Source organism: Phacochoerus africanus, chromosome 5 (assembly GCF_016906955.1).
Source record: "Phacochoerus africanus isolate WHEZ1 chromosome 5, ROS_Pafr_v1, whole genome shotgun sequence".
Taxonomy (NCBI): Eukaryota; Metazoa; Chordata; class Mammalia; order Artiodactyla; family Suidae; genus Phacochoerus; species Phacochoerus africanus.
Genome location: NC_062548.1, coordinates 37141033 through 37164489, shown reverse-complemented (window position 1 = coordinate 37164489; position 23457 = coordinate 37141033). Strand labels below are relative to the sequence as shown.

The following is a 23457-nucleotide window of genomic DNA, read 5'->3' as shown; positions in this document are numbered from 1 at the left end:
CCAATGCCCAGCCCAAGGCCAGGCACACAATAAGCGTGAGGTGAAAACTCACTGATTGACAGCACTTTTCCTTGTCTGGACAGCGGAACTGGACCAGTATGTTTTTCAAGACTCTCAACTGGAGGGCCTGGGCAAAGACATTTTCAGTAAGTTGGGGGGTGGGGGGTTCTTGGTTCAGCCTGCATTTCCTTCCTTGTTCCTTAGGGGGCGCGGTGATACCCAGAGGCCACCCTTCAATGAGAAGTCAAGTTCCCTCCCCAATGTAGGGACAATGAGGGCTCATCTCGGACATCCTCTGACTGTGTGTCTTGGTGTCTTTGGTTTTTTCTCTGAAGTTGAGCACATAGGATTGGAAGAAATGATCAGTGAGAGCGTGGAGGTGCTGGAGGACTCAGGGCGGAAAAATCAGAAAAGATGTGAGTGAGCCCCACCCCCACCCCGCCATCCAACCTCTCCTGGCTTCATTCCTGGCCCTGCCCTGGCTCTAAAACCTCCCAGTCGCATTCCTTGTTAAGCCTTGCCTGCTCCGACCTGGCTTTGGGTGTCCCCCCCACCTCTCCTCTCACCACTGCTCGCTCGAGACCCAGAGAGGAAGCAAGTGGCCCAGCAGCAGATGGTCCCTCTCCTGGTGGGTCTCTGTTTTTGACTGTCATTTCCAAAAGACCTCTGGGCTCTGGCTTCTTTCATCCTTAGTTGTCACCCCTGTATTTAAGGGAGGTCTCTTCAAGGACAGTCTTTCCCCAGCAAGATCTGGGTTTGAATTCCAGATCTGCTATTTAAGGTCTGTGTGACCTTGGGCAAATAATTGCACCTCTCTGAGCCTCCTAGTCAGTCTGCCTGCCTCCTCTGTCTGTCCTCACCTGGCAGCCAATATGGGCTTTTGAATGCAAATTCAATCATTCGGCTGGCCTGCGAACCCTCCAATGGCTCAAAATACATACCACAAGGATCTGTAGGATCTGGCCCTTCCCCCTCTCCAAATTCACGAATGTGAGTCACTATGCTCCATCCAGCCACACTGGCTTCTTTCCATTCCTGTAACTCTTGTATCCTTTCCAGCCTCAGGGCCTTTGCACTTGCTGTTGGCCCTGTCTGGAATGCCCTTCCCCCATTTCTTCCCATAGTGGCACCTCCGAATCTTGTAGGTCTTGGCCAACATGTTGCCTCCTCCCGAAGGCCTTCCTCCATCAACTTTTCCACATAAATTAACCTCACTTACTTTCACCTTGTTTGTGTCTCTCCAGCATCACAGCCCTTGTCACAATCTGGACTTGTTTTAGGTATTGGCTTTTGCTTAGTTCCCCCACCATGGGGACAGGGACCTTGTCTTTCTTATGTAATCACTACCTTCCCCAGCACCTGGTACATGCCTGGCATGCGGGAGCATCTCCATAAATATCCACTGAATGGAAATTTCCAGGAGTTCCCATCGTGGTGCAGCAGAAAGGAATCTGACGAGTATCCATGAGGATTCGGGTTCAATCCCTCGCCTTGGTCAGTGGGTCCAGAAACCAGCACTGCCGTGAGCTGTGGTATAAGTTGAAGATGAGGCTCAGATCCCGTGCTGCTGAGGCCTTGGCGGAGGCCGGCAGCAGCCGATTTGACCCCTAGCCTGGGAATTTCCACATGCCTCAGGTGCAGCCCTAAAAAGAAAAAAAAATTTCCAGGAAATGGGCATCACAGCTAATTGAATGCTTACTCTAGGCCAAACCATGTGTAAGCCCTGAACCTATTTAATTTGAACAGGTAAACAGGTGCATGGCATAAAAATTCAAACGGTGTGAAGAACAGTCAGTAAAAAAATAAAAGAAGAAAAAAGAGCTCCCTCCCACTCGTTTCCCAGTCTTTCATTTTCCCTCTCTGAAGACAATCTATGCTGCCAGTTTCCTTTTTGTCTTATATTTTGCCTAAAAGCCAGCTCTTTAAAACAATGTTCCCCCACAAGTGGCATTTCACCCACCGTCTCGGGCACCTGGCTTTCTGCGTTTACCACGTCGGGGCGGCGATTTCCACACCATGATGGAAAACACGTGGTCCTGCCGCCCAGGAATTTCCCTTTCCTTTTCTTTTCCTTTCCTTCTTTTTTTCCTTCCTTCCCCCTTTCTTCTTTCTTTTCATTTCATAAGCATTTTCTCCCAATATTTTACTATGTGGTGTAGGGTGCAGACCACAAAATTTGTCTTTTTTTGCTTGTCTTTTAGACCCCAGGCTAGGGGTCGAGTCCGAGTGTAGGTGCCGGCCTACACCACAGCCACAGCAATGCCAGATCCTTAACCCACCGAGCGAGGCCAGGGAGCGAACCTGCGTCCTCATGGATGCTAGTCAGGTTCGTTAACCCCTGAGCCACAACGGGAACTCTGAAAAATTTCAGCACATAGTAGAGGTGACAGAATTGTACTACAAGCAACCACATACCCACTGCTCACAACCTACCATCAGTGTTGGGTTATATTTGCCTTAACACATCTCTATCCATCTGTCCATCCCTCTATCATCCACCCATCCATCCATTTTCCAGGGGAACGTGTCAAAGGACGTTGCAGATGCCAGTACTGCCCGCACATCCTTCCGCATCCTTGTTATTTTTAGGGCTGCATGGTATTTCACTGGGGGATGAATCATCATTTGTTTCATCAGACCCTCGCTAAGGGACACAGCCGGGTTTTCTCTGTTGATGTGTGCCGTGCTTGATATGCACTCACTGATTTCCAGTGCATTCCTGCAAAATGGGAATCACCACCCCTGTTTCACAGATGAGAGAGCAAAGGCTCAGAGAGGCTGTGCAGCAGAGACAACACGGCCAGGAAGGGCCCAAAAGCAGGTGGTGTTTTTTTTTTTTTTTTTTGGTGGGAGGTTGTTTTTGTTTCTGTAATGGCTGCACCCATGGCATACGTTTCCAGGGCAGGGATTGAATCTGAGCTGCAGCTGTGGCAATGCCGGATCCTTTCACCCACTGCACCAGGCCAGAGATGGAACCTGTGCCTTCACAGCGACTCGGGCTGCTGCAGTCAGGTTCTTAACCCACTGTGCCAGGGTGGGATCTCCCACAGATGTTTTTTTCATTTTTATTATTATTATTTTTAAACTCAAACTCTTCCTGTGTCTCTTCTATGGTTTTGCCTCTTCCAGTGCCTCACTGCCCTGGGTGCTTCAAGATGGGGTTTGGGCTCAAGCAAAAGAGTGGGGGCAGAAATGGTTGGAGGAAGAGGAGGGAAAGGGACCCCCCCAGGCCACTTCCCAGCCACTTAAGGCAAGGCCACAAGGCCTAACTGGGGTCCACAGGCCCGTCCTGGCTGGGTCTGATGACCGTGTGTTCTCTCTGAAGCTTTCCCGGAGGAGCTGCCTGCGGATATGAAGCACAGGAAGCTAGGTGAGCAGGGTGGGTGTGTCCAGGGAGACTGCCAGGCAGGGAAGCTGGGGTCTCCTCAGGTGTGCACATAAACTAGCATTTAAAAGCTGAGGCTCAGAGAGGTGAAGCCACTTGTCCAACATCACACAGCAAGTGAGAGGTGGAGTTGGGATTCAGACTAAGATCATGAATCCACAGTGCGTGCTCTGCAGTTCAAGGACTGTTGGGAGATTCACCTCTACCCACAAAACCTATTTTGAACTCTGAGTCAGAGCTGAGGACCCCCCCACCCCACCTTGTTCCACTGCCCCTCCAGGCCACAGCTCTCCTTTCGGAAGGCAGAATCACCTCTGGTCAGCTGGTTGCCTGGCGGTTCCCCCCTCCCATGCCTCAGTGAGCCTCTTCCCCATGCCTCCCCCCGCCCCCACCAGATGCTTCCTCCCCTCCCTTCCTCCCTCCTCCCTGATTCGGTTGTTATTGCAAAGGTGGGGAGGCCAGCTCCCCTGTGAGAAAGAGACTGAGAAATGAAAGCCTCATAGTCTAATGGAGGAAGCCTGGTCTCTACTCCCAGGTCTAATCGGATGGAGAAGACAGGGACCCTGACCAGGAGGACCCCAGCGTGATGGAGACCCCCAATCTGATAGGGGAGGCGAGTCTCCGCCCTCCTGAGCTCCCGATTCAATGGAGGAGATAAACTCGTGCCCCAGGGAGATAGCAAGTGCTCGAGGTCCCTGGAGGCTATAGAAGGTGGTAGGGGCCTGGGCTAACACCTTCTTCTTAGGTGTGTCCCGCCTGCCCCTGGCTCTCCAAGGCAGGAAGTGCTCAGGGAGGAGGCCGGGGGTGGGGGCTGTGTGACACAGCACGGTTGCTGCTCAGACCAGCTTCACCCAGGGCTGCGAAGAGGACAGGAATTCCCTTCCACTGCCAGCAGAGAATTCCACTCTGCTCCCTGAGCACTCCCCACCCTGGGAAGGACCCTCGGGGCACCCACCCAGATCTCACCCAGCCTCTGACACGGCCCCCTTTCTCATAGCCGAGCCCCTCGCCATGCCCATGGTGACTGGCACTTTCCTGGTGGGGCCAGTGAGCGACTCCTCAGCTCGACCCTGCCCATCACCTCCTGCTCTGTTCAACAAGGAATCAGCACCCAGCCAGACCCAGCTGGAGGACGCTGTCCCAATGCCCGGTAGGTTAGGGGCTTGGAGGGGCAGGGCTTCCCCTTCCCACCTCCCCGCAGGTGCCTGAGGAGTGGCTACTGCAGGAGCCACAAGGGACAGGAACTGCTCCCCCTACTACTGTCACCACTTCCATCCCAGCCAGTCCCACCCCCCAGGGTCCCCCTCGACTCCGTCTGTGCCAGAGAATGTGCCCTGGGCGTCACAGCAGGGAATCTCTGCCAACCAGGGAATTCACCGCCAGCCCTATGCTAGTTCGCTTGCTTTCCTCAGCAGTGAACCAAGCACCCTCTCTGGGCCAGCTGCTCTGCTGGGTGCCAGCAACACTGTGCTGGGCCAGCAGACAAAGCTTTTCAATCTCCTCCAGGATCTCTCGATTAGAGTCCTTGAGAAAGGAGTCAGAAGTTAATTAAGATGCTCAAGGGCTGGGAGTTTGGAGTTAATAGATGCAAACTATTGCCTTCCGCGTGGATAAGCAATGAGATCCTGCCGCATAGCACAGGGAACTATATATCTAGTCAGTCACTTGTGGGACATGGTTAAGGATGATGTGAGAAAAAGAATGCATACATATGTACAGCTGGGCCACTCTGCAGTACAGTAGAAATTGACAGAACACTGTAAATCAACTATAATGGAAAAAATTAAAATCTTTCAAAAATTAAAAAAAAAAACAAAAAAGATGCTAATGGAGAACCCCACCTTACCACCTTGGTCTCTTGCAGCGCCCCCTTCAGGTTCCTTGTTGAGCTGCCTGAGTGTCCCGGCTGGATCCATCCAGATCATCCCCACGCTCTCCACCCTGCCCCAGGGGCTCTGGCACATCTCAGGGGCTGGGACAGGGGTCTCCAGTATACTCATCTACCAAGGTGAGCGTGGGAAGCCAGGCTCCCCACCCCCTCTGCCTGTGACCTGACTATTCCCTGACGCCATCCTTTCCCCACCCCAGGCATTTAGTACTTACAGCCCAGCACCTTCTCAGGATCCTCTGTCCCCATTTCCCCAAACTCAAAAGAGAGGAGCAAAGCTCCCGCGTGGTCTAAGCAACCCAAGTGCCTAAGTGACCTTTTTCAGTCACTTTTCTCCACTAAGCCTTAGTTTCTCCCTTTTAAGAAAAATAACTTCATTATACTTTAAAATCCCAACATTTATGTATGCTCATTAAGAAACCAAAAAATAAGACATACTTACAAGAGTCACGGAGTCTCCCCATCGCTCTCTTTAGTATACCGTTGTGGATAGTTTGGTATGGATCCTTGCACAGCTTTCTCAAAATTGTCTTGTTTCCGGGTCCGTAAGAAGGTCCTTGCTGACCTGCCACATTGGAGGGTTTTAAATTGTCCAAGGGAAGGCACGTTGGGCTCTCAGGGATGGGAGAGAGAATGAGGCTAAGGAGATATTTCCACTCAACTCAAGAGCATCCTTTGAGGAGTTTCCACTGTGGCACAGCAGAAATGAATCCAACTAGTATCCATGAGGATGTCGGTTCAATCCTTGGCCTCCCTCACTGGGTTAAGGATCCTGTGAGCTGCGGTGTAGGTTGCAGACACGGTTCGGATCCTGCGATACTGTGGCTGTGGTGTAGGCCGGTGGCCATAGCTCTGAGTCAACCCCTAGCCTGGGAACCTCCATGTGCCGCGGGTGTGGCCCTAAAAAGCAAAAAGACAAACAAAAAAAACAAAACAGTAGAACTGCGCTGCCTCATGGCTCACAGTCTCCGGTTTTACGGGAATGGGGTTAGTTTCTGGGTGGTCTGTGGCTTGGTCCGGCTTGCGCGGACTTTCTGGGTGGCACACACACCTCTCAGCCAAGATGGATTCCAGCGCCAAGGATCCTGGGAAGTTGGTGGTCTCCTCCCTCCCACGGGCCCCTCCCACGGGCCCCTCCCACATCCTCCCGGTTAGTCTTCAGGGCAGCACCACATTCCTCACGGGGCCTCCTGTTTCGAGATACCTCCTGCTAGTGGCTGTTACCCTGCCTGGCCAAGGTGGGCAGTTTCGGCCAGTCGTCCCCTAACAGAAGCGCTTGCCCTTCTCCCTAGAAGCTGGTTGTGTCCCTTTCACAGATGGGGAAATCAAGGCTCCAGGAGCTCCGTGTCACTCCAGAGCTTTTTCCTCAACTCAGTCCTGAAATGTCTTCGTCCCCTCTCCTCTCTCCAGACTCCCAGCCCCATATCCTGATTTGGGGTCAGGGCGACTTGAGTGGGTGCCTGGTTGTTCCTAACACTCCTTTCCTTCCCAATGTAGGTGAGATGACCCAGGCCAGCCAAGCACCCCCTGTCCATAGCCTCCCAAAGTCCCCAGACCGGCCTGGCTCCACCAGTCCCTTCGCCCCGTCAGCAGCTGACCTCCCCAGCATGCCTGAACCAGCCCTGACCTCCCGGGCAAACATGACAGGTAAGAACCTGCAGGGCCCTGAGAGCTCCTGGCAGCAGGATTGAGGCCCTGGGGAAAGGAATTTCCTCAAACAATGAGCTCTGTTAACAGAGGCGCCTGCAGGACCAGCAAGTTGTGATCCTGTGAAATAGGGCAGGGAGGGTCTCAGGGAAGGGGGTCCACGGGAGGGGGGCTGAGAGAGAGAAACAATTGGAGAATCCACGTCCCACCTCAATGGGGCCACCAGCTTTTACCAGCTTGTCACTTGGTAGGAAAAGAGGCTCAGTGCAGTGAGACCTTCTGAATTGTCAGCAAATCTGAGATCCTGATTTTAACATAGATGTTGTGATTTTTAAAACACTGGTGAAAGTTTTAAAAGAGCAGCTGGCCAAAGAAAGGCATCTTTGAGTAGGATACAGCCTCGGGTCACCACCTGGTAACCAGCAGTCTTGAGGACTCTCAGTCCAGGTCAGAAGACTGATGCTCCAAGGGGGGTCCCCCAGGCACCCCTCATTCTAACTCTAACATGGACTTCTTCCTCTCCAGAGGGCAGTGTGTCCCCCACCCAATGCTCAGGTGATCAAGAGGCCTCCAGCAGGCTTCCCAAGTGGCCAGGTGAGTGGTGGCAGGGTCCCTCTGCCCAGGTGCTGGACATAGAAGCCCAAATCCGACTTCCCTTCATGCATTCACCCAACACTTGTTCAATCTCTCTTTTGTTGGCTCACTCATTCATTCATTCACTCATTCATTCACGTGCTCATTGCATCTGCACATCATCTCATCACTCATTCCTCTGGTTATACCTACACTTAAAGCTACCTTTACCGAGGTCCTGCCCCGGGGAAGCCCATGCTGGGCGTCAATATCTTTTTTTTTTTGTCTTTTTTTTTGTTATTTCTTTGGGCCACTCCCGCGGCATATGGAGATTCCCAGGTTAGGGGTCTAATCGGAGCTGTAGCCGCTGGCCTATGCCAGAGCCACAGCAACACGGGATCCGAGCCGCGTCTGCAACCTACACCACAGCTCACGGCAACGCCGGATCGTTAACCCACTGAGCAGGGGCAGGGATCGAACCCGCAACCTCATGGTTCCTAGTCGGATTTGTTAACCACTGCGCCACAACGGGAACTCCTGGGCGTCAATATCTTGTTAGCGAGGCTGAGAGAGTGAATGAAAGGAGCGTGGGTGACCAAGGGACGAAGACAGGAGTGGGGATGAAAGGGCAGCTGACTGCTGAGTCTGACTCTGTCCCTGGTACTCCAACACAGGAGATGTAGTAAATCAGGAAAGTCCCAACCTGACTATGGTCCCCATTTTGTGGAGAAGAAAACTGAGGCACAGCGGGGTATCGCACATGCTCAAGATAATACTAGTAAGTGGTGGAGCCAGGACTTAAACCAGAAACATGGATTCCACTATCTTAACCCTCAACACACACACACACACACACACACACACACACACACACCTCCAGAATGGTCTCCCAATCGTGAGTGAGCAAAAGAAGAAAATCTTGGAGTGGGTAAATGATGGAGAAGATGAGGGAATGAATGAGTGAATGAGGCAGCTAATCCAGAAAGCCATCAGGGAAGATGGGTGAATGGATGAAGAAGCTAGTGATGGTGGCCGGGCTGGCCTCTCGGCAGCCCTCCTGGTGGCCAGTCCTGCCACTAGCATCCTCCCCTCCCCCACCCCCCCTTTGACCTGTGCAGAGACTGTGGAGCAGTTCCACCACTCACTCCGGGACTGGTACCAAGCCAAGCCCGCAGGCCCGGAAGGCATCCTGGTGGAGGTGGACCTGGTGAGGGTGCGGCTGGAGAGGAGCAGCAGCAAGAGTCAGGAGAGAGAGCTGGCCTCCCTGGACTGGGCAGAGCGGCAGCTGGCCCAAGGGGGTCTGGCGGAGGTGCTGCTGGCCGCTAGCGACCGCCGGGGGCCACGCGAGACGCAGGTGATCGCCGTGCTCGGCAAAGCAGGACAAGGGAAGAGTCACTGGGCCCAGGCCGTGAGCTGGGCCTGGGCTGACGGCCAGCTGCCACAGTACGACTTTGTCTTCTGCGTCCCCTGCCACTGTTTGGACCGGCCGGGGAACACCTACCGCCTGCAGGATCTGCTCTTCTCCCTGGGCCCGCAGCCCCTGCCCATGGACGACGAGGTCTTCAGTTACATCTTGAGGCGGCCGGACCGCGTTCTGCTCATCCTGGATGCCTTCGAGGAGCGCGAAGCCCAGGACGGCTTCGTGCACAGCGCGGGCGGACCCCTGTCCTCAGAACCCCGCTCCCTTCGGGGGCTGCTGGCGGGGCTCCTCCAGCGCAAGCTGCTGCGAGGCTGCACCCTGCTGCTCACGGCCCGGCCCCGGGGCCGCCTGGCCCAGAGCCTGAGCAAGGCCGACGCCTTGTTCGAGGTGGTCGGCTTCTCCGTCCAGCAGGCCGAGACCTACATGCTGCGCTACTTTGAGTGTCAGGGAGCCCGCGAGCGCCAGAAGAGAGCCCTGGAGCTCCTCCAGGCACAGCCGTTTCTCCTGAGTCACAGCCACAGCCCCTCCATGTGCCGGGCCGTGTGCCAGCTCTCAGAGGCCCTCCTGGAGCTGGGCGAGGAGGCCGAGCTGCCCTCCACGCTCACCGGCCTCTACATCGGCCTCCTAGGACCAGCGGCCCGCGAAAGCCCCCCGGGTGCCCTGGTGGGACTGGCCAGACTGGCCTGGGAGCTGGGCCGCCGTCACCACAGCAGCTTGCAGGAGGGCCAGTTCCCATCGGCAGAGGCCAGGGCCTGGGCTGTGGCCCAAGGCTTGGTGCAGCGCGCCCCAGGGGCCCCGGGGGCCCCTGAGCTGGCCTTCTCCAGCTTCCTCCTGCAGTGCTTCCTGGGGGCCGTGTGGCTGGCTCTGAGCAGCGAGATCAAGGACAAGGAGCTGCCGCAGTATTTGGCATTAACCCCTAGGAAGAAGAGGCCCTATGACAACTGGTTGGAGGCTGTGCCGCGCTTTCTGGTCGGGCTGGTCTTCCAGCCTCGCGCCCGCTGCCTGGGAGCCCTGGCAGGGCTGGCGGCAGCCACCTTGGCGGACCGGAAGCAGAAGGTGCTCAACAGGTACCTGAAGCGGCTGCAGCCCGGGACCCTACAGGCAGGGCGGCTGCTGGAGCTGCTGCACTGCACGCACGAAGCCCTGGATTCTGGGCTTTGGCAGCATGTGCTGCAGGGGCTCCCAACCCAACTCTCCTTCCTGGGCACTCGGCTCACGCCTCCGGACACCCATGTGCTGGGCAGCGCCTTGGAGGCTGCAGGCCGAGACTTCTCCCTGGACCTCCGCAGCACTGGCATTGACCCCTCTGGACTGGGGAGCCTCGTGGGACTCAGCTGTGTCACCCATTTCAGGTGGGGGCTGGGGACAGGAGAGAGGGCTTCTTTGCATTGAGCACCTACTGTGGTTTTGCTGCTGTGCCCAGTGCTGGCTCTGTGGGGTCTCATTCAGTAGGCATGGCAGCCAGATGTGGGTAGAAGTGATTCCACTCATTTGAAGATGAGGAAGCCAAGGCTCAGAGAGGGAGAGTAGCTTGCCCGAGGTCACACAGCCAGTGAAAGGCAGCATCATTCTTTTAACCACTGTTTGAAGGGGCCATGTTCCAGGCACTGGGCCATGTCTAGAGTCTAAGACTGATCTGGGTTCAAATTCATTTTCTTCTCTCCATCCCCTGATCAAGTCACCATTTTGTCATGGTTAGATTAAAACCACAGCCTCCCCTGACTTCCCTGCCCCCGTTCTCGCCTCTTCCACTCCATTTTATTTTATTTTATTGGTTTTTAGGGCTACACCTGTGGAATATGGAAGTTCCCAGGCTAGGGGTTGAATCTGAGCTGTAGCTGCTGCCCTACACCACAGCCATAGCAACGCAGGATCCGAGCCACATCTGCAACCTACACCACAGCTCATGGCAACTCTGGATCCTTAACCCACTGAGGGAGGTCAGGGATTGAACCACATCCTCATGGATCCTAGTCAGGTTCGTCACCACTGAGACATGACAGGAACTCCCCCACTCCACTTTATTTATTTATTTATTTATGCCTTTTTTTTTTGCTATTTCTTTGGGCCGCTCCCGTGGCATATGGAGGTTCCCAGGCTAGGAGTTGAATCGGAGCTGTAGCCACCGGCCTACGCCAGAGCCACAGCAACGCGGGATCCGAGCCGCGTCTGCAACCTACACCACAGCTCACGGCAACACCGGATCAGTAACCCACTGAGCAAGAGCAGGAACCGAACCCGCAACCTCATTGTTCCTTGTCGGATTCGTTAACCACTGCGCCGCGACGGGAACTCCCCCACTCCACTCTATACTTAACCATCAGAGCAATCTCCCTAGTAATTGCATCTGATCATCTTTCATCCTTGCTTACAATCTTTTAGAGGCACTCCACCTCCCTCAGGGTGAAGTCAAAGTTCTTAACTTAAGGAATCTAAATCCTCCTGTGATCTGTTTGATCCCTTAAGCCTGATTTCCAGAGAATCTCTCCTACCTTCCCTCTAGGCATATTTTACCAGAGCTATAAGGTCTACACCATTGTAATGGTTCAACGGAGAATTTAGCACTGAGATTCCTGGTAGCCAAAGCAAAAAGGGAAAGAAAACCCAGGAGAGTTAAGAAAAAGGAGGAATTGATAAGGGCTTAAGTGGTCATGGAAGGCTTTCTAGAGAAAGTAGGGGGTTAAGCTGAGCAAAGAAAGTACCTGAATAGGTAGGAGGTCCCTTCATGGAGTTGCCCATCCATTATGGTCTAGCCCGGTCACCATGCCTGGGTCTGAGGCCCTTCCTCCACAGGGCCGCCTTGAGTGACACAGTGGGGCTGTGGGAGTCTCTACAGCAGCGTGGGGAGACCAAGCTACTCCAGGCGCTGGAGGAGAAATTTACCATCGAGCCTTTCAAGGCCAAGTCCATGAAGGATGTGGAAGACCTGGGCAACCTCGTGCAGATCCAGAGGTGAGGAGGAAAGGGCACGGGAGGTAGTCCAGGCCATGCAGGTCCATTACATTTGTCATTAGCACTTCCAGTGCCTCATCTTTGGGGGACATCCCATGTCCTCCCCTTGGACAGTGGCCACCCAGAATCTCTCACTGTTGTCACCACCCATGCAGAGCTCCCAGGATTTATCACTTGGTCCCATTAAAAACTTGCAGTCATGTTCCCAATTTTTTTTTTTCTTTTTTAGGACCACACCTTCAGCTTATGGAAGTTCCCAGATGAGGGGTCAAATTGGAGCTATAGCTTCTGGCCTACGCCACAGCCACAGCCACAGCAATACCAGATCCAAGCCACATCTGTGACCTACACCACAGCTCACGGCAATGCTTGATTCTTAACTCACTGAGTGAGGCCAGGGATCAAACCCTTGTCCTCGTGCGTACTAGCCAGGTTTGTTACCCCTGAGCCACAATGGGAATCCCCCTAATTCTTTCTCAGCTAAAGCCAGGGAACTATTCTCTGCTGCTAAGAGTTCACAAGCTGCCTTCTGCATCTAGTAACAGAAGTGACACTATGGCCACCTTTCAAGGCAGCCAGGACCAGTATCATCCCCATTTTTTCGATGGCAGAGATCTAATGTCTAGTGAGTAGAGGACACTTGACCACAGAACAACTGCCTTTCCCTCATTCCTTCATCATACATTGTTCGAGCACCTACTATGTGCTGTCTGGGATGGGATGGGTCTCCTCTGAGGCTCTTTTCCATGAAACACACAGGAATATTAGCCTTCATAACATCCTGTTCTGAGGCTTTTCTTTTTAAGAAGGGCATAACAAGGAGTTCCTGTGGTGGTTCAGCAGGTTAAGAACCCAGCTAGTCTCCATGAAGACAGGGGTTCAATCCCTGGCCTTGCTCAGTGGGTTAAGAATCTGGTGTTGTGTGAGCTATGGTGTAGGTCGCAGACACAGCTTGGGATCCCACGTTGCTGTGGCTGTGGCGTAGGCCAGCGGCTACAGCTCCAAGTCCCCCCCTAGCCTTGGAACTTCCTTATGCCACAGGTACAGCCTTAAAAAAAAAAAAAAAAAAAAAAAAAGAAGGGACTAACCATAGCCCGGGAAAGGCAGTCCTTCTGGGGAATTTTGGGAATGCGGCACGCATCTTGGTACATTTAGGAAGGGACTCAGCGACAGGTGAAGATCCCCTGACATTGCCCATTCTCTCCATCTCTCCAGGACGAGAAGCTCTTCTGAAGACGTGGCTGGGGAACTCCCTGCTGTCCGGGACCTAAAGAAGTTGGAATTTGCGTGAGTGAAGGGGGTATTATCTCGGGTCCCCACGATGTTTCTTCCCCAGCATTAGCTCGGCTTGTGCCACCAGAATGGAGATGGATCCTCAGAATCTTTCTTACCCGTCTTGCCCCACAACTCTAGAAACCAGCTTCCAGCAGCTGCGGTATGACCGGTCCAGGCTAGTCCTGGAGGTTCTCAGGGATGAAGCCAACTGGCCCATTGGCTGGTATATGTGCTCATTTGCATCCACTCATTCAACAGACCTAATCCTAGGACCAAGGCCACTGTTCTCCATGAGCTCACCATCCAGTGTAAATAGATAATTACTACCTGCTGTGATTGGTGGCCGGAAGCTCAAGGGCTGTCAAAGTGCAGACTTAGGAGAGGTCAAGGCGACTTCCTGGAGGAGGCAATTGAAGCATTGAAGTTTGGCAAAGGAATGGAAATGAGCCATGAGCTAAGGAGATGTTGTTATCGTTGCCCCATTGTACAGATGCAGGCAATGAGGCCGAGGGAGTGTAAACTGTTTGCCCAGAGTCACAGATGACAGGTCAGCCTGGCTGTTGTTCCAACAAAGGAAAAAGCTAAATTTGTGATGAGTCCTTATTAAAGATCTAAAACCATCCGTCAGTGAGGGAGGAATTATTAAACACCTATGGTGTACTCGGGGTTTTTTATATGCAGTCTCATTAATTTCAAGAGCTACTCTGGGAGAGAAATGTTATCCCCTCCCCCCATTTTATAGACGAAACTGATGCCCAGTGAGGTTAAGTAACTTGCCCGAGTTCCCCAGCTGGTCACCCATGAGCTATCTGCTCCTCCTGATTGCTGCTCCCACCCCCGCACCCCCAGAAAAAGCCAAGTGTTTCTTCTTTTGAACAGAGGCAAGGTGCCAAATATGTGCAGAGCGGAGGTAAAAATGTTGCTGAAAAGAGGAAATAAATGTGTAAAAACAATCACCAAGAGCCCTTTCTGGCTTTGAATTATTTTCAGCTTAAAAAGCCCCTAGTTCAAAGTCGGAACTGTGCTCTGGGAAACAACGAGCCGTGGGGTGGAACAGCCCAGAACCAGGAGACTAGCCACCTGCAGGCTGGAAGCCCTGAGAAAGTTCTGAGGAAAGAAGGAAGGAAGAAAAGGACTATTTTGGGTGTGTGGCCAGCTGCTGCTGTGCCAGCCACTGTGCCAGCCCTCCTGTGATCTCATCTGCCTATAGGTCGGGCTGCTTGGCCACTCGCAACCCTGCAGGGGCTCTGCTGGTAGAAAAGTCTTCCCTGATTCAGCCCCCTTTCCCTCTGCACCCTCACCTCCTGCACTCTCCCCCAGGCTCCCTCCACTCCAGCCATGTGGGTCCTCTTGAGGCTTTTCAACCTCACTAGGCCTGGCCCGACCCCTGGGCCTTTGCACTGGCTGTGCCTTCTGCCTTCTGCCCAGGATGCTCTCCTCCAGATATCCACGTGGCCCAAGCCCTCATTTTCCTCTGGTTTTCAGGGAAAGAGACCTTTTCTGACTCCCATACTTGAAAGTACAATTCTGCCCTGCCCACCACGTGCTCATCACTTATCATCTCCTCCGCAAGATAGTTGACTGATTTCTTTGATTATCTATCTTGCTTCCTGAAATGTCCGCCCCATGAGGGCAAGGATTTTGTCTGCTTTGTTCATGGCTGTCTGCACGACAGGCCGGCTGGACCTGTTGTATAGGAGGCAAGCCGTCGATATTTGATAAAGAATTTCTTAATCTTTCCAAAAAGCTCTGAAGACTGGGGCTAAATTTGAAAAGATCGAGATGCCAAGTAAAGAGATTTGCTCAAAAGGTCCAACCGAAGGACAGAAGCTACGTGGCAGAGCCCAGATTCCAATCGGATTTTGAATTTCCATCTTGTGCCCTGGATTTTGAATTTCCATCTTGTGCCCTTTCATTGAGGCTAGAGGTTCCCAGACTTTGGGGTTTCAAAGACAAAATATTTCACAATATGAGCAACTCTGCAGTTACCATCTTAATTTGTATCAACTGTATTTACTCAAACAAGTGAAATAACTGCTGCTGGCAGCATAATTTTATTTAAAAAGATGAATAGTTTAGGAGTTCCCATAGTGGCTTAGTGGTTGATGAATCTGACTAGGAATCATGAGGTTGTGGGTTCGATCCCTGGCCTTGCTCAGTGGGTTAAGGATCCAGCGTTGCCATGAGCTATGGTGTAGGTCGCAGACGTGGCTCGGATCCCGAGTTGCTGTGGCTCTGGTGTAGGCCGGGGGCTACAGCTCCGATTCAACCCCTAGCCTGGGAACCTCCATGTGCCGAGGGAGCAGCCCTAGAAAAGGCAAAAAGACAAAAAGAAAAAGAGGGGAAAAAAAAGAACAGTTTAATGTCAAAAAAGTTTAAAGGATTTCAGAATAGAAGACAGTTGTTTGCACTGAGTACACTTAACCAGATTTTAAAAACAAAATCAAACCTCCCTCCATTGTCTTTGTTCTTCTCGTTCCCCGAAGTCTGGTCTAAAGGTCCATCCAGGCTGTGTGACCTTGTATGAGTTAGTTAACCTCTCTGTGCCTTGGTTTCCCTTTCTGGAAAATGAGGATAAGAAGCACTCTTAGCTCAGAGTCATGGTGAGGAGTAAATGAGACCTGAACTGGGTGATGGACTCAGCGTGTTCCTGGCACATAAAAAGTGCTCAAGAAATGGTTCTGTTGGTTATTGAAAAGCCATGGCAAATAATTAAGCCACCTTTCTCAGGACTGGTGGTGTCCTCGGGCCGGCATTTGGGACCCACTTCCCCAGGCCAGGGTAGGAGAGGCATGTATGTGGGTGTTGGCAAGAAATAGACCTGGCTCCCTGCTCAGAGAGGACAGCTGGGGACCTGCAGTTGGGAGCGAGCTGGCCTCTGGAGGAGCCTTTGTGAAAGCAGAAGAATTGGGAGCCCACCTGGTGGGGCGGGGGTGAGGGTGGGGCCTGGGGAGGCAGGGACGGGGAGGGGGCCTCAGATGGTCCTGCTTTCTGGGGGCTGAATAGAGGGGCCGTGACTGTTTGGGGGTCTTACCTCTTCTTTGCCTCCTAGGCTGGGCCCTGTCTTGGGCCCCCAGGCTTTCCCCAAACTGGTGAGGATCCTTGAGGCCTTTTCTTCCCTGCAGCATCTGGAGTGAGTATAGACGCTGGCATCCCTCCTGGAGACCTCGAGCTTCAAGCACCCTAAACCCTGGTCATGTCTGTCCCTTCCTCTCCCTCTCTCCCCCTCTCCCTCTGTCCTGCTGCTTCCTCGGTGTGGCTCCTGTGAGTGACCAGATGCTCCACCGCAAGGAAGAGATGGCAGATGGGAATCCCGAGTAATAAATAGCTTGAGGCATCCCCGTTGTGGCTCAGCGGGGTTACGAACCCGACTAGTATCCATGAGGACACGGGTTCGATCCCTGGCCTTACTAAGTGGGTTAAAGATCTGGCATTGCTGTGCGCTGTGGTATAGGTCACAGACATGACTCAGGTCTGGCGTGGCTGTGGCTGTGGTGTAGTCTAGTAGCTACAGCTCCGATTCGACCTCTAGCCTGGGAACTTCCATATGCTGCAGGTGCAGCTCTGAAAAGGCCCCCCCCCCAAAAAAAAAGTAGGTCGACTCCTTCTGTGACCTTTGAAACCCTTTCCCCCTCATGGGCCACTCCCAGCAATCCTGGCGGCAGCAGGGTTGGGGAACAAGAGCCCATTGTACAATTGAGGTTAAGAAAGTTGTCCCAGAGTTCCCATCGTGGCGCAGTGGTTAACGAATCTGACTAGGAACCATGAGGTTGCGGGTTCAGTCCCTGCCCTTGCTCAGTGGGTTAACAATCCAGCGTTGCCGTGAGCTGTGGGGTAGGTTGCAGACGCGGCTCGGATCCCGCATTGCGGTGGCTCTGGCGTAGGCCGGTGGCTACAGCTCCGATTCAACCCCTAGCCTGGGAACCTCCATATGCCGCGGGAGCGGCCCAAGAAATAGCAACAACAACAACAACAACAACAAAGACAAAAGACAAAAAAAAAAAAAAAAAAGAAAGTTGTCCCAACTCCTGAGGCTCCCAGGAAGTAAAACAGGGATTCAGGTCCATGGGGTGGGGGGGGGGAATTGGAACCTTGGCCCCTGGCTGGCCACCTGGCACCCCCAGGGTGGTGAAACCATGCTCTCAAAGGCACAGAGCCCCATCTGGCTATAGTGTGTCCAGGGGTGGGGGATGGGAGGAGACCCTCTGAGTTGGAGGGCAAGGGAGGGTCTAGTGGCTTCCGGGGTGCTGGCTGATGGCCCCCCTCTGATTCCACCTGCAGCCTGGACTCGTTGAGTGAGAACAAGATCGGGGACGAGGGCGTCGCCCAGCTCTCAGCCACCTTCCCTCAACTGAAGGCCCTGGAGACCCTCAAGTGAGTGGGCTGAGCCTGCCCTTCCTGCTGCATTTGTCCCCAAAGTCTAGCCTTTTTATTCTTTCCTTCACTCATCCATTCAATCAGGCATCCATGTAATCATCCATGCATTCATTCATTCACTCATTCGATCATTTATTTAATCCTCCTTTCAACAGTCATTTATTCATTTCATGAACAAATATTTAAGGAGCACCTGCTATGTGCAGACACCATTCAAGGCCCAGGAGACCCAGCTTTAAATAAAACAAAGCCTGTGACTTCAGCAGTCTTCTAGGGAGGAGACCCAGTAAACAAGAAAACAAACACCCATAATTATGAAGCACGCAGAGATGAATGCAAGCACTGCTCAGCGAGAGGAAGTTAGACTGGGGGGTGGGGGGGCAGATTGGGATTTATCAGTAAAACATTATTATCAAAATAGTGAATTTTTATTCACTGGTTGGTGGCTCAGCAGGCCACGGATCCGGTATTGTCACTGCTGTGGTCGCTGCTGTGGCGCAGGTGTGATCCCTGGGCCCCAAACTTCCGCATGCTGCAGGCACGGCCAGAAAACACCTTTTCTGGGTTTTGAGAAGTAGGAGAAAATATGTTGCAGGAGGGTCGACGTGATTTTTTTTTACTGAAAAATTCCACGTCTAGCCACACTCCACAACCATGACCCCAGAATTCACTTAGGGGTTTCCTTGACTGTAGGACACTGAGATTTCTTAAGTAATTTATCGTGTTTTAGGAAACAGGGTGAGCAAGCTAGATTCCCCTCCCTTTGTCCTTCCTTCCCTCGCCACTTCCTCTTTCCCTTCCCTCCTCCCTCCTCCCTCTGTCTCCTTCCCCCTCTTACCTTTCCTTCCTTTCTTTTTTCCCCATTTAAATATTTTCAGAGCACCTGCTCTGTGCTTGCCACTGCTCTAGACATGGGGACACTGTAATGAACAAACCAGATCCAACCCCTTGCCTCATGGAGCCCACATCATTAAATAAATCATGCGAGCCCTTATTAATAACAAGGGAGAAAAGTGGCTGAAAAGTGGTCCAAAGGGAGAAGAAGGATGCTGTAAAATCATAAAACAGGTGTAGGGAAGAGGGATCCCTCTTTCTCTCATCTGCATCCTCACCCCCATCCTCCCATGCAGCCTCAGGACTTAACTGCATCTTTTTATTGATTAAACGTAAACACAGGGGGAGTTCCCATCCTGGCACAGCAGAAATGAATCTGACTAGTATCCATGAGGATGCGGGTTCAATACCTGGCCTCAATCAGTGGGTCAGGGATGCAACATTACCTTGAGCTCTGGTGTAGGTCAAAAACACAGCTTGGATCCCATGTTGCTATGGCTGTGGTGTAGGCCGGCTGCTACAGCTCCAATTTGATCCCTAGCCTGGGAACTTCCATGTGCCATGGGTATGGCCCTAAAAAGCAAAAAAAAAAAAAAAAAAAGAGTGAACATAGGGCGTTCCCATCGTGGCTCAGCAGGTTAAGAACCCAAGTAGCATCCATGAGGACATGGGTTTGATCCCTGGCCTCGCTCAATGGGTTAAAGCTCTGGTATTGCCATGATCTGCGGTGTAAGTTGTAGAAGCAGCTAGGATCTGGAGATGCTCACCCTGTGGTGTAGGCCGGCAGATGCAGCTCAAATTCAACCTGCAGCCTGGGAACTTCCAGATGCCACAGGTGCAGCCCTAAAAAGACAAAAATTTAAAAAAGAGTGAGCACAGGTCTATCCACAGCACCTCCTCCTTAGTCTGGCACCCCCAGCTCTCATCCAGGTAGATGGTCTTGCGTTTGCTGCTTTGATCAGCCCTAAGAGGAAGCAGGAGCTCCCGGGTCTGCCCGAGCCTGGGGCTGTGGATGCTGATGGGGAGGGGCGTTCAAGTTTGGCCCTGAGCCCTCCCCCTTGTCGCACCCTGCAGCTTGTCCCAGAACAACATCTCCGATGTGGGTGCTTGCCAGCTGGCCAAGGCCCTGCCCTCGCTGGCCACGTCCCTCCTCAGGCTGAGGTAAGTGCCCCACCCCTGCCTGTCCGGCACTGAGCTGGTGGGCTGGGGGCAGGTAGAGAACCCCCTTGGTGCCAGCTGCCAGGTCCAGCACTGGACCCCAGAAGCAATCACTGACCAGGCTCTTCTGCTAGTCAGTGTTGCACAACTTGGTGGGGGAGAGAGGGTGCCGACCTAAAATCCAACAGGGACACACGCCCCTGAAGCTGAGCGATGTCACCACCCCGAACAAGAGTAATCTTAGCAGCACCTGGGGAAGGGCATCTGGCAAATTCTGGGCAAGTTACTTCCTCGGGAAACTGAGCCTGTGTGCTCATCTGGAACATAGGGACCATTCCAATGGCCTATGGAAAGCGCTTGGCACAATGCCTGGCTCTGGTAGTCAGTAAATATTGGTCCTCTTTCCCTAGGGGATGGCAGGACTGAGCCTTTTAGAGGCAGTGGTTGCTAAGAAGGCTGACCTTGTACAGGCAACCTAGGCTGGCTCTTGTCACTCTCACACTGGTCTGTCCCTACACTGCCACCTTCTGGTGAAACTTGGCATAGAATATCTTGCTTTTGATGACTTCCAGCCTGGCCTGTGGTGGTACCAGGGACTCATGGGTCCTTCCAGCCAGAGCTCCCACCTACCACTGCCTAGGTAGCGTGCTGGGCAGCTTGTAGTCTATGTGATTGGCACCCCCTAGAGTTGTGAGGGCATCTAATATTCTCTAATATCAGCCATGGCCAGAACCTGTGCTAGGAAGTAGAGACACAGCTATGAACAAAACAATTGTGGGTCTTGCTTTCAGGTTCCTTGCATCATAGTAAGCATATAGGGAAATTCCCGTTGCGGCATGGTGGAAATGAATCCGACTAGGAACCATGAGGTTGTAGGTTCAATCCCTGGCCTCACTCAGTGAGTTAAGGATCCAGTGTTGCCACAAATTGGTTGCAGATGCGTCTCAGATCTGGCATTGCTGTGGCTGTGGTGTAGGCTGGCAGCTGCAGCTCTGATTAGACCCCTAGCCTTGGAACCTCCATATGCCACAGGTGTGGCCCTAACAAGCAAAAAAAAAAAAAAGCCTATGCATAAACAAAATATTTAAAATGGTGATCCATGCTAGGAAGGAAAAAAAAAAGCCCTGGAGGATACACTAGGGAGTATTGAACTCACCAGGGAGGCCAGTTCTGAGGACGTGACCCTCCCCTTCTTGTAGGAAGCTGTCAGGGAAAAGCATTCCAGGAAGAAGGAACAGCAGATGCAAAGGCCCTGATGTGGGAAGGAACCTGGGTCTTTCAGGGCGAGAAGGGCCATTGTGGCTGGCTATAGGGAATGAGGGACACAGGGGGGATGCGACAGGACGGAGAGGTCAAAGGAGGCCAGATCATACAGGGAGTCCCTTGTAGGTCAGGAGGGGATTGGGGGGTTTTCCTTTGTGAATGGAGAATCGGGTGGGACATGTGAGGTGATACCTGATCTGATTGATGCTTTAGGAAACCTCTTGTTTTACGGACTCGAGATGCCCTCTGTTGTAAGTCACCATTAAGAGAACAGAACACTACTAATTACACCATGACATCCATTGGCGTCCCCGCTGGGATACAATGAGTTAAGAATCTGACTGCAGCAGCTCCAGTCACTGCAGAGGTGTGGGTTGAATCCCTGGGTTGGGTTAAAGGATCTAGCATTGCCACAGCTGCAGATTGGGTCACTGCTGCACCTCGGATTCAATCCCTGGCTCAGGAACTTCCATATGCCATGGGTGCAACCTTAAAAAAAAAAAACAAAAAAGCCAAAAAACAGGGAGTTCCCATTGTGGCTCAGGGGTTAAGAACCTGACTCGTCTCAGTGAGGATGTGGGTTCCATCCCTGGCCTCACTCAGTGGGTTAAGGATCTGGCATTGCTGTGGCTGTGGCTCCGATTCTACTACTAGCCTGGGAACTTCCATATGCAGCAGGTGCGGCTGTAAAAAGTAAAGAAAAATCTATAACATCCATTATCAGACACATTCTGATCTCATTAATTTTCAGATGTAAACATGTACATCTTGGCATCAATGAAATATGGGAAGAGTTCCTCTGCCTCATGGGGGAGGAAGAGCCTCCTGGGTTCTAAGATCCATCCCAGGAAGAGATCCTAAAACCTCTCCTTTGTTCCTGCCCTGGTACCAGCCAACCCATGACATCAGGGGATCCTGGAGTTTAATTTGAATCCACGTTGCTGTAGTGTTGACCTGCTGCTTTTACATGCAGCCCTGCAGTGGTAGCTCTGAGGCTGAGTCATGGCAAAGTCATGGCCTTGAAATCATAATCGCGGCTGTACCTGGCTTGTGAAAAGGATGCTTGTTGTAATGAGTGTACAGCTTAAGTCGGGACCAGCAACACCCGTTGTGCTATTTTTGACACTTTTCATGGTGACTGAATACACTATAGAAACTTGAGTCTACCCAGTGACTCTGGGTTTTTCCCTTCCCTGCTGTTCTGAACGCTGGGCACAGCCCCAGCAGTAACTGGTGTAGCCTTTACAACCCCCTTGGGAGGTGTAATAACCTGTAGTTAACTTGCGCTTCATTCCGCGTCTCAGGCCCCGTTCTTGGTGTTTTAACAGCATTAACTCATTTATTCCTCCCCACAATTACCCTATCATACCCATTTTATGGAGGCACAAACTGAGTCACAGAGGAGCTACGTAACTTGCCAAAGGTCAGACAGGCAGGAGAACACAGAGCTGGGATTAGAACTTGGGATGTCTCAGCCAGAAAGCTACTTCCACTCAGTCCTCCTGCTCCCTCAGATTTACCATGTGATCCCGGAGAAGTAGCCTCGATTTCCTGGGCCTCAGTTTTTCCCCCTGTAAAGTGGGGCAGTAATTCCGGCTGGGTGCGTTTGTCCCGGTCCTTGACTCCCCAGCATCCCCAGCCCCAGCTCTGACCTCTGTTTCCGGCAGCTTGTACAACAACTGCATCTGCGATGTGGGAGCCGAGAGCCTGGCACATGTGCTTCCAGACATGGGGTCCCTCCGGGTGCTAGAGTGAGTGTGGAACCCTGGGCATGGGGGGTGGGGACAGGGGCTGCACGGTGGGAGGACCAGGGCTGGGCTGAGGTCCGAATGTTTGAGAACCTGGTGATGGCCTTGGTCTGGGGCTGGAGGGTCCCCAGGGCCAGGCTCTGCAATGGGTTTCTCTCCCCAGTGTCCAGTACAACAAGTTCACAGCTGCCGGGGCCCAGCAGCTCGCCGCCAGCCTGAGAAAGTGCCCTCGCATGGAGACGCTGGCGTAAGTCAGTGTGTGATTCTGTGTGTGAGCCCTGAGCTCAGATCCCTTCAGCTCTGCCCTTTGTCAGCGTGTGACCTTGGGCAAGCAGATACTTCACCCCCAGCCTCGGATTCTTTGACTATAAAAAGGGAGTGATATTAATTATACCCTCAAGCCATTTTGTGGGGTTTAAATCAGTCAAGATACTTAGAACAGTGTTCGGTGCATGAAAATGCTCAATGCGTTAGTCTGAGCAATATGAAATCATTTATATTCAAGCAGTTTTGACCTACATAATTGGCAATTTCATATGGTTCAAACAATTACCATTAAAAAAACGAAGGAGTTCCCTGGTGGCCTTCTGGCTTAAGGATCCAGCATTGTCACTGCTATGGCACAGGTTCAATCCCTGGCCTGGGGCATGGGTAGGGCCAAAAAAACCTTATTTTTTATTATGTCACCAAAATATCTGCTTTCCAACACTGTACTTTACACTCTTCAATCATTGTCATCTACATCATCACCCATATCTTCTAAGAGGGATAGGGTGCATCTTATAAGACCTGTTTTACAGATGAGATGAATAAGGCACAGAGAGGTTAACTAACTTTCTGAGGTCACACAGCAAGTCAACAGCAAAACCCACTCTAAAGAAAGGGGTCTCGGGGCTCCTAGGTCTCTGGTGTCCCTGTCACCCCACACTAGGCTGGG

At 52.5% G+C, this 23457-nt stretch overlaps 1 protein-coding gene across 6 annotated transcripts in view; it reads left to right on the top strand.

Moving 5' to 3' along the window:
* The window catches only part of CIITA (class II major histocompatibility complex transactivator), a 55666-nt gene that overhangs the window by 30912 nt on the left and 1297 nt on the right, over positions 1–23457 (top strand). For 5 of the 6 annotated variants that reach the window (XM_047780505.1, XM_047780507.1, XM_047780506.1 and 2 more), the window contains 15 exons: positions 84–146; positions 336–416; positions 3326–3370; positions 4383–4535; positions 5250–5393; positions 6771–6920; positions 7446–7514; positions 8612–10265; positions 11707–11865; positions 13081–13152; positions 16193–16273; positions 17422–17514; positions 19426–19512; positions 22440–22523; positions 22684–22767. In XM_047780505.1, coding sequence (XP_047636461.1) covers positions 84–146; positions 336–416; positions 3326–3370; positions 4383–4535; positions 5250–5393; positions 6771–6920; positions 7446–7514; positions 8612–10265; positions 11707–11865; positions 13081–13152; positions 16193–16273; positions 17422–17514; positions 19426–19512; positions 22440–22523; positions 22684–22767 — 3019 coding nt within the window. Of the gene's footprint in view, positions 1–83; positions 147–335; positions 417–3325; positions 3371–4382; positions 4536–5249; positions 5394–6770; positions 6921–7445; positions 7515–8611; positions 10266–11666; positions 11866–13080; positions 13153–16192; positions 16274–17421; positions 17515–19425; positions 19513–22439; positions 22524–22683; positions 22768–23457 lie in introns of those variants that run through there. The other variant, XM_047780510.1, reaches the window with a different exon arrangement.